The sequence below is a fragment of the Passer montanus genome, unplaced genomic scaffold, assembly GCF_014805655.1.
Source record: "Passer montanus isolate IOZ18808 unplaced genomic scaffold, ASM1480565v1 scaffold47, whole genome shotgun sequence".
In the NCBI taxonomy this organism is placed as follows: domain Eukaryota; kingdom Metazoa; phylum Chordata; class Aves; order Passeriformes; family Passeridae; genus Passer; species Passer montanus.
Window position 1 is genome coordinate 1691958 of NW_024369596.1, and position 16191 is coordinate 1708148.

Below are 16191 nucleotides of genomic sequence, written 5' to 3' on the forward strand. Positions count from 1 at the left end.
TTCATTTTTTCTTTTGCCTCTGCAGCTCCTGGGGTCTCACACTGCAGACACAACTTCCTGAGGCAGCAAAAAGGGAAAAAAAGGAACAATCAGCTGTTCTCTGTGCCAAACATTTGAGGAACTGAGACATTTTCTGTGTTTTAAATGCCTGAAAAATGACATAAATCTGTGCTGATAATGGGAATTAGGAAGATCAGCGATGTGATAAATCCAGAATCAAGCAGTTTTCTAAATAAGGGACGCCAAATGTGAGGGTTTCATGTGGAAAATAGTAGAAAAAATAAAAGAAAAAGGAAAAAAAAAGGAAGCAGGAAAAGGAAAAAAATAGAAGCAGTCCAGCACCATTTTAATCATTAATTAATAAGCCTGGTGCTGGTTTTTTTGTGTGAATATTAAATATTCCACAGGGATTTATGGGGTAGACTGATGGACACAGCAGAATTCAGCCTGGAATCAGTTAAATCACCCTAAGGGAAGGAGCTGGTGCAGGAATGAAGCCGAGGAATGTTCTGGAACAGGTTCTCAATTAACCCAACCCACAGCTGCAGCTGCTGCCCACCTGAAGATTCTCACATTGCTCGGCTCCACATGATTCCTGTTCCATAAAAACCTGCCCCAGCCCTGCCAGGGAAGGAGGGAGGGAGTTTTGGGTGCTGGGGTGGCTCCTGTGCCAGTGCTCCAGGGCCCTGGGGGGTTTTAGCTGATTTCTTGGTGCCTCTTTAAGGTGTTTGTGAAGTTTATCTCAAGTTTTTACTGTCTCTGCTGTGAAAAGGTGACTTTTTGGTCTTTTTTAACATAAAAAGCTCTCTATTTGTAAGCTCTGCTGCTTGTAATATACATGATAAATAAGAACTATTATATCTTAAACTCTTTTTTAAAATATTCTCTCTTAACTTGCTGAGTGCAGCTACCTTCTAGCAATGCATTAAATGGGTTTTAATATCCCAAAATAAATTGGTTTTAATATCCCAAACTAAATTTAATCTGCAGTTTGGCAGTCAGGCTTCTCCAGGCTCTTTCCACCCTGGCTTGCGTGGATTTTGCAGCATCAGTTTTTGGAAGCTGCTCGTGCCTTAATGTTATTAAATTTCTGTTCTGTGGCTTTCCAGCACCTCCTGTGCTCCAACTGAAGATGAAAGATGAAATTGCTGCCACGGTTTTCTTCATCACAAAGCTGGTGAAGAGGGAGGACAGGCTGAGCAAGCACAAAATGGAGAAGTTTGCAGCCAAGCTGACCACGCTGCTGTTTGAAAAGTACAAAAACCACTGGTACCTGGACAACCCCTCCCGAGGCCAGGCCTTCAGGTGAGAGGGGCTCAGCAGGACAATTCCCGCAGGCCTTGAAGTGAAATAAATAAAGCAGAGGGAACCACTGGGATACGCTTGAAGGAAGGATTATTAATTGGTGAAAGTTACTTTTTTTTTTTAAACCTGTAAATGTGTGATTAGAGGTGGAAAACTGAGGCAGGAATCTTTTTTTTTTTCACCTGTAAATGTGTGATTAGAAAACTGAGGTGGAATTTTTTTTCTTTTACTTGTAAACATGGGTTTAGAAAACAGAAGTGGAAATCTTTTTATTTTGCTTGTAGATGTGTGGTTAGAGAGTTGAGGTGGAAATCTTTTTTTACCTCTAAATGTGGGATTAGAGAATTGAGGTGGAAATATTTTTTACCTGTAAATGTGGGATTAGACAACTGAAGTGGATTTTTTTAAAAATTTATTTTTAGCTTGTAAATGTGTTATTAGAGAATTGAGGTGGAAATCTTAAGACCTGTGTCTCAAGCAGCCCCTGACTCCCAGGATGCAGAATTCAAGCTGTCTTAAAGCAGCTTTTGGGGTGGTTTTATTTTAAACACTCAAAGCAGTGACTTGCCTCGTCAGCTGTTGATGAGAGCTAAAATCCAAGTCCTGTTTGAGCTGCTAAATCAGCTGTGAGGCTGAAATTCTGCTTGGGGCTCTGAGGCAGAGCCTGCATCAACAGCTTAAAAACGACAATAAATGGCGATTTTGGGAGCAGGAGCTGCAGAGCTGCAGCGAAAGGCCAGCCCACTGCACTCTGCTGTCCCCAGGTGCATCAGGATCAACAAGCACCAGGCTCGGGATCCCCTGCTGGAGCGGGCTTGTGTGGAGAGCGACGTGGACTTCAACCTGCTGGGGCTGCCCAAGGAGATGACGCTGTGGGTGGATCCCTTCCAGGTGTGCTGCAGGTGAGCTGGCCTTGGCTTGCAGTTGGTGTTGGAAGGCAGGAATGACGAGTCTGACTTCATCTTCTCAGAAAGCTCATTTATTATTTTGTTACTATATTTAAATTATGTATTATATATTAAATATATGGAATAGATTTTAATATATTATACATTTCAAGATTTAATATATTATATAATTTAATATTTTATGTAATATATTATATAATTTATTATATAGTTTGTATATGCTTATATATAATGATATATTAAATACATATTATATTTTACTATAGTATATAATTTTATACATATTTATCTATTATATTATATATATAATATGTAAATATATATTATGTATTAAACTATATTAAATACTCAACTCTACTAAAGGATACAGATAAAAGGTTAAAGAGATGATAATGAGAACTCGTTACTTTCTCCAGAGTCCTGACACAGCTTAGCCCTGATTGGCCAATAAGTCAAAACAACTCACAGCAAAAAGCCAATGAAACAGTCTCCAAACACATTCCACGTGAGCACAGCCCAGGAGAAGCAAATGAGATAATTACTGGTTTCATTTTTCTTCGAGGCTTCTCAGCTTCCCAGGAGAAAAATCCTGGGCAAAGGGATTTTTTCCAGAAAATATGACTGTGACACCTGGGGAGCAGAGGGTGGCCAGAGCTAAAGCAATAAAGTGGGGATTCATTAAAAGGTTTTTACATCTTGGCCAGTACAGGAGCCTGGCCATGGCTCCACCCAAGATGGAACTCAAGTCACGATTTTTCACATTTTTATAAATTTTTCTCCATTTCCATATTGGGTTCATTGTCCATTTCCAGCTCCAGGTGATGCAGTCCCACCCTCCCAGTTTGCTCTCCTACAATTCTGTTGTTTGCACTTTCTTGGGCTGAAGCTGCAGAGGTGTCCTTGATTTCAGGGCTGGAAAATAATTGTTTATTTTGTTTTGTGTTTTTTACCTGTAAATATGTGATTAGAGAACTGAGGTGGATTTTTATTTTCTTTTCTTTTACCTGTAACTGTTTTGTGTGACTGAGCTGTGAGGAGAACTGCTGACACTTTTATATAAAAATTCAGAGTTATAAATGCAGTACAGAACGTGGAAAACACAAAAACTCAAACTGAAGGCATTGCTGGGGGCTGACAAACACCAAGTGCCGGGTGTTCCATCAGCCTAAAGCTTCCCCCAGCATTAACCCTTGAGGGTTTGGTCCCTTGTGGGGCAGAGAGCAGCAGCACCCACCTGCACCCTTGCAGGTACGGCGAGAGGAGCCGGCCCTTCACCGTGGCACACTTCGACGGCGAGGAGAACCCCGAGCTGCCCCAGCAGATCAGCCTGGCCGTGGGCAGGGCAGCCCTGGACTATCACTCCAGCACCTCCTCGGATGAGGAGAGCTTCAGCAAGGAGCCCAGAGCCATCCCCACCGTCAGCAACCCCAACAGCATCTACCAGGTGAGCCAGGGGCTCCTCGCCCCAAAATCCCTCCAGAGAGGTGCTGGCAGGTGGGGTCAGGCCCTTCTCCCAGGGACAGGATGGGAGGAAACAGCCCTGAGCTGCTTCAGGAGAGGCTGAAGTTTGATTTCTCCCCTGGAAGGGTTTTCCAGCCCTGGCAGGTGGGACAGGGTGGGAGGAAACAGCTCTGAGCTGCTCCAGAGGAGGTTCAGAATTAATTTCTCTCCTGGAAGGGTTTTCCAGCCTAGGTGTGTAGGGTCCAGCCTAGGTGTGTAGGGTCAGGCTCTTCTCCCAGTGAGAGGATTTGAGGAAACAGCCCTGAGCTGCCCCAGGGGAGGTTGAGGTTTGATTTTCCCCTCTGGAAGGGTTTTCCAGCCCTGGCAGGCAGGATCAGGCTCCTTTTCCAAGGACAGAATGGGAGGAAACAGCCTCAAGCTGTTCTAAGGGAGGTTGAGGTTTAATTTCCCCCCTGGAAGGCATTTCCAGCCCTGGCACGTGGTGTCACTGTCCCATAAAATTGTGCACAGCCTGGTTTTAGATGTCAAACTTGTCCATGCTTTGTTTCACAAAGTTTAGGAGTTGTGGCCCTATTTCTTGCTAACTAATTCTCTTTATAGCACTCCATGTGTTTTAAGAGAAGTTTATGAACTCTTTGAGGAATTGAGTCCATGAAGAATTGAGTGGTTTCCATGGGGTGCTGATGGAGTCACCATCCCTGGGGGGGTTTCAGAGCTGTGGCCCTTGGGGACAGAGCTGGGCCTGTCCTTGAAGGCTTTTCCCAGCCTCAGTGGTGCTGTGGGTGGGGTGAGCTTTGGGAGGAGGCAGCAGGAAGGGCTGGGATGGGATTTGGGTGGCCTGACTGCTCCCGCACCTTCCCCAGCACATTTTAACTTTTTCCCCCCCATTTTTCTGCTGAGTTTGGTGACTTCTGCAAGGCTCCCCCCCAGCCCTGGTGGCAGTACCTGCACAGGAAGCCGCCCGTGGCCGAGGGCTCCCACTTTGGCCAGCACAGGGGCTACAGGACCTACAGACCCACGGCCACCTTCGCTGGCCCACGCGTGGACAGGTACCACTGGATCAACACCAAGAGGTAGAGCCGGGGCTCCTCGGGGGCTGTGGAGCCCTGATTTTGTGAGGGGGTGAAGGCTGCCACTGCAAAACCTCATAAAAACAGCACTTCCTGCCAATCCCTGTCTCTGACTCTGTATTTATGGAGATTTGGGGGGGATTTTTTTTTTTTCTTCTTCCGGGATTTTAAGTGTTTTTAATTGATGTTAACATAAGATTGAAGATGTAATGTGAGACTCTGCTTGTGAGTTAAAAAGGAAATGCATAAATCAATAAATCTGCTGATGTTTTTTATCAAAGCCAGCTGCTGGTGGTGCCTTGAAGGGTGTTCAGGAGCTTTTTGGTGCAAACACCAGCAGGTGAAGGAAGATAAAACCACCCCCAAGCTGCTTTGAAAAACACTTTTCTTCCTTCTGGCAAAGGTGTCAGGAGCCAAGACCTGAATGTCACCAGCAGAAACGTCTGGGGTATTTAGAGACTCACAAAATATTTAAATTCTGCTGTTCCCCCATCAGTTTTGTATTGATGGGGGGGAAAAAAAAATGTTTTGAGTGATTTTGCTCTTCCCTCACTTGCTTTTTATCAACACTGGAGGCTGGGCTGATGTTTCACTGATTGGGAAACATTGAGTGGTTCATGTTTTGGGGTCTGGCTCTGGAATTTGGGAGGAGGAGAGACTGACCCCCCAGGTTTAGGAGCAGGAATGGTCCTGGACAGTGCATTCCTGGCTGGGTGGGAGCACAGAGCTGAAACGAGGCCACTTCAGAAGTTGCTTCAGTGGTGGAAAAGAATATTTCTGCACTTGAAGTGTAATTAAACAGATGTAATTAACCCAAGTGAGTGTATCTGCAGTTTTTGCTGTGTCATAAAATCAGAAAAGTGCAGCTCTCGGCTGCAGAGCACCTCGTGGAGTGATGCACGAGTTTAAAGAATAATTTATTTCACACCAGGAATTGAGTGCTTCTATATTCTGCTGCTGTTCCTGGAAACCCTGACTCTGGGATTTTGCAGCAATATTTCTCCTCAGCACTTGGATGTGGCCAAAAATGTCATTTCCTGCAGCCAAAATCTTGTCACTTCCATCCCTGCACTGCTCTCCCTCCTGATTTAATGAGCCTTTGGGAGGGAGAGGAGAAACTCTGGAATTAAGGCAGAAATGGAGATTTCCCTTGGGCTGGAGCCCACCGCGGAGTTCTGAGCATCACAACTTTCTGCCCTGGGCTATTTCCTCCTCCAAAGCATTGATTCGCTTCGCCAAACTCTCCTTCTCCAAGCTGGTTATTTCCAGGTAATAGGAGAGCAGATCTTCGTTGCCTTTGCTGCTTAAAAAGTGCTCTTCATCCTCCAAAATCTGCAGCAGCTCCTCAGTCAGAGCATCCACCTGCTCCTCCAGCTCTGAGGGGGACAAGGAACTCGCAGTTCCCTCCCCGGGGCTAGAAAAAAAAACCAGGGAAAAGTTGAAATTGGGAGGGAAGAAATGGGAATATTAAAATTTTATCTGCACGGGAGCAGGGCCCTTTCCAGCTGTGCCCCTCCCAGAGGGAACTGCAGCCAGATGTGCACAAACAGCCTGGAAAGCACAGCCAAAGCCTCTGCTTTCCCAAAATCCCAAATAATCCCAAGTCCCTCACCCCCACAGGATCAGGGATCTCCTCCTGAGCCACAAAGATAAACTGCCTGAGGGGAAAAACTTGCAAAAAAAGTGCTTTTATGAGCAAAAATGATGGAATATCACGAATTTCTCACCTTTTCTGCACCTCCTGCTGCAGCTGGGTGCTCCTGCCTGCAGGTGAGGGGAGCAGGCCGGGGGCTGTTGTGGAAGCTGGAGTGGTTTTCTGGTTTTCTGCGCTTTTTAACCCCTCTGTGCGAGCAGCAGAGGCTTTCAAAGTGCTCCTTGAGGAGTAGCCTGGGCAAGAAAACAGGAGGGAAATGTGGTTTTGGCAAGAAAAAGAATGATTTTTCAAAATTTACCTGAACTTTGGTGAGGGCTGACAAGGAACACTGAGTCTTACAGGTGCTTTCAGGGCTCCACCAATTTAATTTGCTCACTAAGCCCAAGGAGATCTTCAACAAAATGGGACCAAAAAATCTGATTTGCAGGAGAATCTCGTGGATTTGAAGCTGAAATAATATTAGAATAAAATAAGGGGGAGTGGCAGAGCTTTTCTCTCTCCCTTACCTGGGCTCTGAGGTGATAAATTGTTTTTTCTGTTTTCCTCCAGCAGCTGGAGCACGGCCTGGAGCAGTGGGATCAGTTTTTGGGGGATGGACTCCCCTGGATCACTTGGGATTTCACTGCTGCCATAAATCCTGGGGCTCCCAGGGCAAGGCACCTGGAACAGCACACAGGCTCTGCTGAGCACCGAAAATGGGATTTTAGAAACTCCAACCTCCTGCCATCCCCGGCCTTTTCTCGTAAAACTGAAATTTTGGATGAACAGCAGATTGTCCCAAAGCCAAGAAACGCTGCAGCAATTTAAAAACCTTTTTTTAGTGGTTATTGTCCCAAACTCTCAGAGCTTTCACACCCTCCAATAGAAATGTTGCAAATATAATCTGAATATTGACTTCTATTTAATGTCTTTCTTTGTTATTTTGCTCTGATCCTCTGCAGTTTTTGGGTGTCACCTCTTGTTTACGGACAAATTGTTTTGCAGCCTGTAAAATATTCAATATCTGCTGCACTAAAAGTGACATTTTATGGGGCTGTGCCTAAAATTTCTAGAAGAGAATTCAATTTTTTATTCCATGTGTAAATTCAATTCACCATCCCATGAATAAAGGTGATTTGTTATTCCATGTGTGAATTCAACTTATTCCTTGTGTAATTTCAATTCAACATTCCATGCATATATTTAATTTGTTATTCCATGTATTAATTTCATTCCCCATTCCGTGTATAAATTCAATTTTTTATTCCATGTATAAATTCAATTCTCCATTCCATGTGTAAATTCACCATCCCATGAATAAAGGTGATTTGTTATTCCATGTGTGAATTCAACTTATTCCTTGTGTAATTTCAATTCAACATTCCATGCATATATTTAATTTGTTATTCCATGTATTAATTTCATTCCCCATTCCCTGTATAAATTCAATTTTTTATTCCATGTATAAATTCAATTTTTTATTCCATGTATAAATTCAATTCACCATTCCATGTGTAATTTCAATTTGTTATTCCGTGCACAAATTGCATTTATTCCACCTTTTATTGCATTTATTCCATTTGTAACTCCTGCTGAGCTGAGCTCTACCTGCTCTTTTTCCTCTTTTCCCTCTTTTCTCTCCTCCTCTCCCTTTCCTGGGATGCTCAGAGCCTTCAGCCAAAGCTTTTCCAGCAGGGAGATTTCATCCATTACCCTGAGATACAGAACTTTCACCTGAGGGGAAAAAATAAATAAAAGTTAATAAATGAATAAAACAAAAAGCTGATTTTAGGAGTGAAGGGATAATTTGGTGAAATTTCCCTTTTTGTACCAAAGCCCAAACTGGGGACAATTTTTGGTGCAAACATTGCTGGCAGATTGGCTCAGACTGGGGAATGATGATTTTTAATTTATTATTCATTATTAGTTATTGATCCTTTATTATTAAATAAATAAATCACATTAATATTTATTATTTATTATAAATACTTGCTGTGCTCCAGCTCCCTCTGCTGTCTTTAAAACCTCACCTGGATTTCCCAGAGCACCACAGGTGGGCTCAGATTTGGGCTGTGAAATGTTTTCCTATTGATTTCAGCAGCAAAATTAAGATATTTACTATAAAAATCAAAAATTTTATTACACTCGTCAGGTCATTTATTCATCTCTTCTCAGCTTAACCTCCAGTGTAAAAAAATCCACTTTTATTTTGTTTTTTGGATAAAAAGTTGAAGCTGGAAGCTGAAGTCACTTTCTAAAAATTCTCAGTTCAGTACCAAGAGAAAAAATTCAAAGAAAATTAAAATATTTTATCTTAAAACTCTTCTTAACTCAAAACTCCTCTTCCCACTTTTAGATAATGCTTCATAAAATGAGATTTATTTATTGTGTCCTAAACAGCCAAAAATTGAAGTCAAGGCTTGATGAAACAAGGGAATAGAAATAAAAATAACTCAGTTTTAGGCTTTTCTACACGAAAATCATCAGCAAAAAATTGAATTATTAATGAATAATTGAATTTTTGTTGAAAATGAGGATTTTTACCTCTTCTTTGGAGTGGCCCAGGGTGGTGGTGACGGCCTGGGAGTGCCTGAGCAGCAGCTCAAAGAAAACTTTGGTGTTGAAGGAGTCCAGGTCCAGCTGATCCGCGGCGGGGAGAGGGGCTGCAAGCGGGAAATTCGTTAATTAATCGCGTTAATTGGCATTCATTTTATTCCTTTGGTTTCTGTCTTGTTACTTCCAGGCTGGTTCTGAGCACAAATCCCTGATTGCAGCAGCCTGGAGTGGAATTTGGGTTCTGGTCTGGTAGAACCTCCCTGGTTTTGGGGTTTTTGGGGTTTTTTATTTTGATTTTTGGGGTTTTGGGTTTTTTTGTGATTTTGGGGGTTTTAGGAGTTTTTGGGTTGTTGTATTTTTTTTTTGTTTTCTGATTTATTTTTGGTTTTTAGAGACATTAGAAATGCTTAAGTGTTTAAGTTTTTTTGTGGTTTTTTCTTTTGGGGTTTTTAGGGGTTTCACAGATTTTTTGGGGCTTTTAGGGATTTTAAAAACTCCTTGTTTATTTAAGTGTTATCAGTGAGGTGGATTTTAAAAACCCTTGTTTCATTTTAGAGTTTTTAGGATTTTTTTGAGGTTTTTTTAGGGGTTTTTAGGGTTTTAGGTTTTTTGGATTTTTAGAGTTTTTTGGTTTTTTGTTTGTTTTTAGGGGTTTTAGGGTGTTTAGGATTTTTAGGGGTTTTAGGGTTTTTTTTAGGTTTTTAGGGTTTTTTGGGATTTTTGGTGTTTGTTGGATTTTTAGAATTTTTTTTAGGTTTTTAAGATTTTTTGGGTTTTTAGGCTTTTTTTTTTGTTTTAGGGCTTTTAGTTTTTTTTTTTTAGGGTTTTTTGGGGGTTTTAGAGTGTTTGTTGGATTTTTAGAATTTTTTTTAGGTTTTTAGGATTTTTTGGGTTTTTAGGTTTTTTTTGGTTTTAGGGCTTTTAGTTTGTTTTTTTTTTTTTTAGGGTTTTTTTGGGGTTTTAGGGTGTTTGTTGGATTTTTAGAATTTTTTTAGGATTTTTTTTTTTCTTTTTTAGGCTCTTGGGTTTTAGGGTTTTTTTGGGGTTTAGGATTTTTAGGGTTTTTAGAGTTTTTAGGTTTTATGATTTTTGGGTTTTAGAATTTTTTAGGGTTTTAGGAGTTTTTTTTGTTTTTAGGAGTTTTTTTTTTTTTGTTTTTTAGGGTTTTTTTTTTGTGGTTTTGGGGCTTTTTAAAGGGTTTTTTTTAGGTGTTTTTTGTTGCCTGACCTGCCCCAGCCGCGCTGCAGGGTTGCCCAGCCCGGTGCTGCAGCGAGGGATGAACTTTTTTCACGGAAAAAACCTCTGGAATTTCGGAGGAAAATCCGTCCAGGCTGGAGCGGAGCTGCCGCCTCCGGAACGCGGGGCTGGGGCCGCCCCTGGGAGCCCAGCCCAGACCCCGGCACAGCTGCAAAAATCCAAATTCACACTCCCCAAACCCAAACTCAAACGCACAAAACTCCGAGTGAAACTCACAGGGCTCAAAAGTCACAAAAATTGGAAATAAAATTCGTAAAATTCCAAATAAAATGCATAAAAATCGAAATAAAACTCGCAAAATTCAAAATAAAATTAGTAAAATTCGAAATAAAATTCGTAAAATTGGAAATAAAATTCGTAAAATTCCAAATAAAATGCACAAAATTCGAAATAAAATTTAAAAAATTCAAAATAAAATTAGTAAAATTCGAAATAAAATTAGTAAAATTGGAAATAAAATTCGTAAAATTCCAAATAAAATGCATAAAAATCGAAATAAAACTCGCAAAATTCAAAATAAAATTAGTAAAATTCGAAATATAATTAGTAAAATTCGAAATAAAATGCACAAAATTCGAAATAAAATTAGTAAAATTCAAAATAAAATTCGTAAAATTCCAAATAAAATGCACAAAATTCGAAATAAAATTTAAAAAATTCAAAATAAAATTAGGACAATTCGAAATAAAATGCACAAAATTCAAAATGAAATTCGTAAAATTCCAAATAAAATGCACAAAATTCGGAATAAAATTCGTAAAATTCGAAATGAAATTCATAAAATTCCAAATTAAATGCACAGAATTAGAAATAAAATTTGTAAAATTCCAAATAAAATGCACAAAATTCATACTACAAGTCATACAATTCAAACTAAAATTCACCAAAATTCAAAATAAAGGTCACAAAGTTCTTCACATAATTCCCTTTTTTTGTGTTTATATCTCCCCTTCATGTGATTTGCTCACCAATATCATCCATCATCACCCTGAGAGGCTGGTTTCTAATTATTGCTAATTAATAATTTCTTCTAAACCTGCAGAATTAGTGATCCCAGCTGAAAGCAAGGGAAGGAAGTGCAATGATCTGTTCTTGCATCTGCTGGGTGAATAAATCACATTTTCTGTCATGACCTCAGGAGGCTGCAGGAAAAAAAATCCCAATGAGGTCAGAAGTGTTTTGGAATGGAAAAACCGTGAGTTCATCGTGAAAAATCTTAAAATATTCTAAAAAATTGGGATTAAATTTATTTACTGCCAGTGCCAGGGAGACAGCCAGCAGTGGGAAAAGTGCAGAGATAATAATATAATATATAATATATAATATATATTTTTTAATTAGGAACAAACAAACTGTGAGTTCATTGTGTAAAATCTCATAATACTCAGTTAATACTTAAAATAATACTCAGTTAAAAATTGGGATTAATTTCACTCACGGCCAGGGCCAGGGCAGCCAGCAGCAGCATTGCAGAGCTCATAGATAATAGATATTATATTTTTTAAAATTAGGAACAGACAATTTGTGAGTTGTGTAAAACCGTATAATACCCTCTAAAAATTGGGATTAATTAAAAATAAAATAAAATTTAAAATGAAATTAATTTCACTCACTGCCAGAGCCAGGGAAGCAGCCAGCAGCAGCAGTAGCATTGCAGAGCTCATAGATAATATATATTATATTTTTTAAAAATTCAGAACTGACAAACTGTGAGCTGTGTAAAACTGTAGAATATTCTCTAAAAATTTGGATTAATTCAAAATAAAATAAAATCAATTAATACAATTAATTTTGCTCACGGCCAAGGCCAGGGAAGCAGCCAGCAGCAGCAGCAGCAGGGCAGAGCTCACAGATAATATAGAAAATCTTCTTCAAAATTAGGAAGGGACAGATTGTGAGTTGTGTAAAATTATATAACACTCTCTAAAAAATTGGGATTCATTAAAAATAAAATCAAATCAATTAATACAATTAATGTTACTCACGGCCAGGGCCAGGGCAGCCAGCAGCAGCAGCAGCAGGGCAGAGCTCATAGATAACATCATATATAGTATGTAATATATAATATTTTTTTAAATTAGGAACAGACAAACTGTGAGTTCGTAGTGTAAAATCTCACAATACTCAATTAAAAATTGGGATTAATTTTACTCACGGCCAGAGCCAGGGCAGCCAGCAGAGCAGCGCAGAGCTCATAGATAATATAGAAAATCTTCTTTAAAAATTAGGAAGGGACAGATTGTGAGGTGTGTAAAACTGTATAATACCCTCTAAAAATTAAGATTAATTAAAAATAAAATAAAATTAATTAATACAATTAATTTTACTGACGGCCAGAGCCAGGGCAGCCAGCAGCAGCAGTGCAGAGCTCACAGATAATATAGAAAATCTTCTTTAAAATTAGGAACGGACAAACTGTGAGTTGTGTAAAATTATATAACGCTCTCTAAAAAATTGGGATTAATTCAAAATAAAATAAAATTTAAAATGAAATTAACTTTACTCACGGCCAGGGCCAGGGCAGCCAGCAGCAGCAGCAGCGCAGTGCTCATACCTACTATATATTATATTTTTAAAAAATTCGGAAATGACAAACTGTGAGCTGTGTAAAACTGTATAATATTCTCTAAAAATTAGGATTAATTACAAATAAAACAAAATCAATTAATACAATTAACGTTACTCACGGCCAGGGCCAGGGCAGCCAGCAGCAGCAGCAGTGCAGTGCTCATAGATAATATATATTATATTTTTAAAAAATTCGGAACTGACAAATTGTGAGTTGTGTAAAACTGTATAATACCCCCTAAAAAATGAGGATTAATTAAAATAAAATCAAATCAATTAGTACAATTAACGTTACTCACGGCCAGGGCCAGGGCAGCCAGCAGCAGCAGCAGTGCAGTGCTCATAGATAATATATATTATATTTTTAAAAAATTCGGAACTGACAAATTGTGAGTTGTGTAAAACTGTATAATACCCCCTAAAAAATGAGGATTAATTAAAATAAAATCAAATCAATTAGTACAATTAACGTTACTCACGGCCAGGGCCAGGGCAGCCAGCAGCAGCAGCAGCAGGGCAGAGCTCATAGATAACATCATATATAGTATGTAATATATAATATTTTTTTAAATTAGGAACAGACAAACTGTGAGTTCGTAGTGTAAAATCTCACAATACTCAATTAAAAATTGGGATTAATTTTACTCACGGCCAGGGCCAGGGCAGCCAGCAGAGCAGCGCAGAGCTCATAGATAATATAGAAAATCTTCTTTAAAAATTAGGAAGGGACAGATTGTGAGGTGTGTAAAACTGTATAATACCCTCTAAAAATTAAGATTAATTAAAAATAAAATAAAATTAATTAATACAATTAATTTTACTGACGGCCAGAGCCAGGGCAGCCAGCAGCAGCAGTGCAGAGCTCACAGATAATATAGAAAATCTTCTTTAAAATTAGGAACGGACAAACTGTGAGTTGTGTAAAATTATATAACGCTCTCTAAAAAATTGGGATTAATTCAAAATAAAATAAAATTTAAAATGAAATTAACTTTACTCACGGCCAGGGCCAGGGCAGCCAGCAGCAGCAGCAGCGCAGTGCTCATAGATAATATATATTATATTTTTAAAAAATTCGGAACTGACAAATTGTGAGTTGTGTAAAACTGTATAATACCCCCTAAAAAATGAGGATTAATTAAAATAAAATCAAATCAATTAGTGCAATTACAATTAACGTTACTCACGGCCAGGGCAGCCAGCAGCAGCAGCAGCGCAGAGCTCATAGATAATATATATTATATTTTTTAAAAATTCGGAACTGACAAACTGTGAGCTGTGTAAAACTGTATAATATTCTCTAAAAATTAGGATTAATTACAAATAAAACAAAATCAATTAATACAATTAACGTTACTCACGGCCAGGGCCAGGGCAGCCAGCAGCAGCAGCAGCGCAGTGCTCATAGATAATATATATTATATTTTTAAAAAATTCGGAACTGACAAATTGTGAGTTGTGTAAAACTGTATAATACCCCCTAAAAAATGAGGATTAATTAAAATAAAATCAAATCAATTAGTACAATTAACGTTACTCACGGCCAGGGCAGCCAGCAGCAGCAGCAGCAGCAGCAGCGCGCAGCTCAGCCCGGCCAGCGCGGCCCGGTCGGGGCGCAGCGGCAGCTCCGTGTGCCCGGCCAGCCCCAGCTGCAGTGCCCCCCTGGGCGTGCTGGGCACGAAGGGACCCTCCGGGTGGCACCGGGCCCCCGCGGGCATCACCCGCACGTACTGCAGGCAACAGGTTCAGATTTGGAATTACTGACATTGGAATTATTCCATTTTGGCACTTACACATCCAGTCTGCAGGGATTGCCCCGTGCCCCCTGACATTTATCTCTGTGCTATAAAAAGATGCTCGCTGTTATTTCTTATATCTTCCTGCATTTCCAAACTTTCACTGGGAGAATGAAATTCTTCTCCAAGGGGAAAATTATGAATAAAAAATTAAGATTTTCTGGGTGCAAATGCAGAAAGCCAGTTAGGGTTTTGTGTCCCCCCGCTGGCATCACCCTCAGGTACTGCACCACAACGAGTCCAGATCAAAAATATTCTCACTGTTATATCTTTCTGCATTTCCAAACTTTCACCTGGAGTATGAAATTCTTCTCCAAGAGGCAAATTATTAATAAAAAATTAAGATTTTCTGGGTACAAAGGCAGAAAGCCAGTCAGGGTTTTGTGTCCCCCCGCTGGCATCACCCTCAGGTACTGCACCACAACGAGTCCAGATTTATCATTATTTAAATTTGGAATTATTCCATTTTTGCACTTACACAGTCCACTTTCCAGGAATTACCCCGTGTCCCCCTGACATTTATCTCTGTGCTATGAAAAGATGCTCGCTGTTATTTCTTATATCTTCCTGCATTTCCAAACTTTCGCCAGGAGCAAGAAACGCTTTTCATGCATTATAATTTTATATATAATTGTATAAATTATAAGTGTAATTGGTAATTTTGGGGAAAATATAAATAAAAAACGAAAGATTTTGAGGAAATTCTAAACAAAAAGAAGGATTTTGGGGAAATTCTAAATAAAAAGAAGGATTTTCTGGGTACCAACCATTCTCTTGTGCTTGTTGCTGCTCAGCTGGAGCACGTAGGTGCCGGGGGCCTGGAAGTGGAAAAGGAACAGGAAAAGTTTCTGGGAATTTCTGGGAATTTCCCTCATTTCCTCCCTCAGGCTCCGGAAATCTCCCCAGTCAAATTCAGCGTTTGTGTTGTACAGGTTGTTTCTAGGAGGGGAAATACAAAAAATTTCTTGTCGTTGTTTTATTTTAATTATTTTTCCTTCTAAACTCATAAATAAGGTGCAGATTTCTAAATTCAGAGGTGCTATTCCATGTGAAAATGCATAAATTTAATTCACCATTCCATGAATAAATTCAACTTGTTATTCCATGTATAATTTCAATTCACCATTCCATGTACAAATTGAATAAACCATTCCATAGAGAAATTCAACTTGTTATTTATTCCATGTATAAATTGAATTCACCATTCATGTATAAATTCCATTCACCTTTACATGTATAGATTTAATTTGTTATTCCATGTAGAAATTCAATTCACTATTCTGTGTATAAATTCAACTTGTTATTCCATATATAAATTCAATTTGTTATTCCATGAATCATTTCAATTCCCCATTCCATGTATAATTTCAATTCATCATTCCATGTATAAATGCAGCTTGTTATTCCATGTATAAATTTAATTTACCATTAATGTATAAATTCAATTAATGATTCCATGTATAAATTCAATTCCCCATTCGATGTATAAATACAATTTTTATTTACTGTGCAAAAAGAGTTCTAGGTCAGAAACAGCATCACAAGACATCAGGAGCAGAAGAAGAGATTTAATTTTGCCAATTTCAATGAGGAAAAGTGAATTTCTTAATGATTTAAACTCTGGTTCCTGCTGTGCA

The 16191-nt window shown here is 39.2% G+C and overlaps 2 protein-coding genes across 4 annotated transcripts; one reads left to right on the plus strand and one right to left on the minus strand.

The window, feature by feature from the left end:
* The first annotated feature begins 639 nt into the window (after positions 1-639).
* Positions 640-5462, plus strand: BTG4 (BTG anti-proliferation factor 4). 2 transcript variants are annotated; one of them, XM_039721961.1, is made up of 5 exons: positions 640-772; positions 1110-1305; positions 2079-2207; positions 3462-3657; positions 4575-5462. In XM_039721961.1, the coding sequence occupies exons 2-5, from the start codon at positions 1133-1135 to the stop codon at positions 4749-4751; spliced, it is 675 nt and encodes a 224-aa protein (XP_039577895.1). In that variant the 5' UTR covers positions 640-772; positions 1110-1132; the 3' UTR covers positions 4752-5462. The 2 variants fall into 2 exon arrangements, with proteins under 2 accessions (XP_039577895.1, XP_039577894.1); XM_039721960.1 differs by having other exon boundaries at positions 2070-2207; positions 4575-5461.
* Positions 5463-5648: 186 nt separating this feature from the next.
* Positions 5649-14473, minus strand: LOC120508398. Of its 2 annotated transcripts, XM_039721953.1 has the most exons (7): positions 14300-14473; positions 11159-11332; positions 8922-9040; positions 7986-8111; positions 6905-7058; positions 6472-6631; positions 5649-6158 (listed from the first exon to the last, which is right to left on the minus strand). In XM_039721953.1, exons 2-7 carry the CDS (start codon positions 11172-11174, stop codon positions 5927-5929), a joined length of 807 nt encoding a protein of 268 aa, XP_039577887.1. In that variant the 5' UTR covers positions 11175-11332; positions 14300-14473; the 3' UTR covers positions 5649-5926. The 2 variants fall into 2 exon arrangements, with proteins under 2 accessions (XP_039577887.1, XP_039577888.1); XM_039721954.1 differs by lacking the exons at positions 11159-11332; positions 14300-14473 and adding an exon at positions 10161-10493.
* Positions 14474-16191: the final 1718 nt, after the last annotated feature.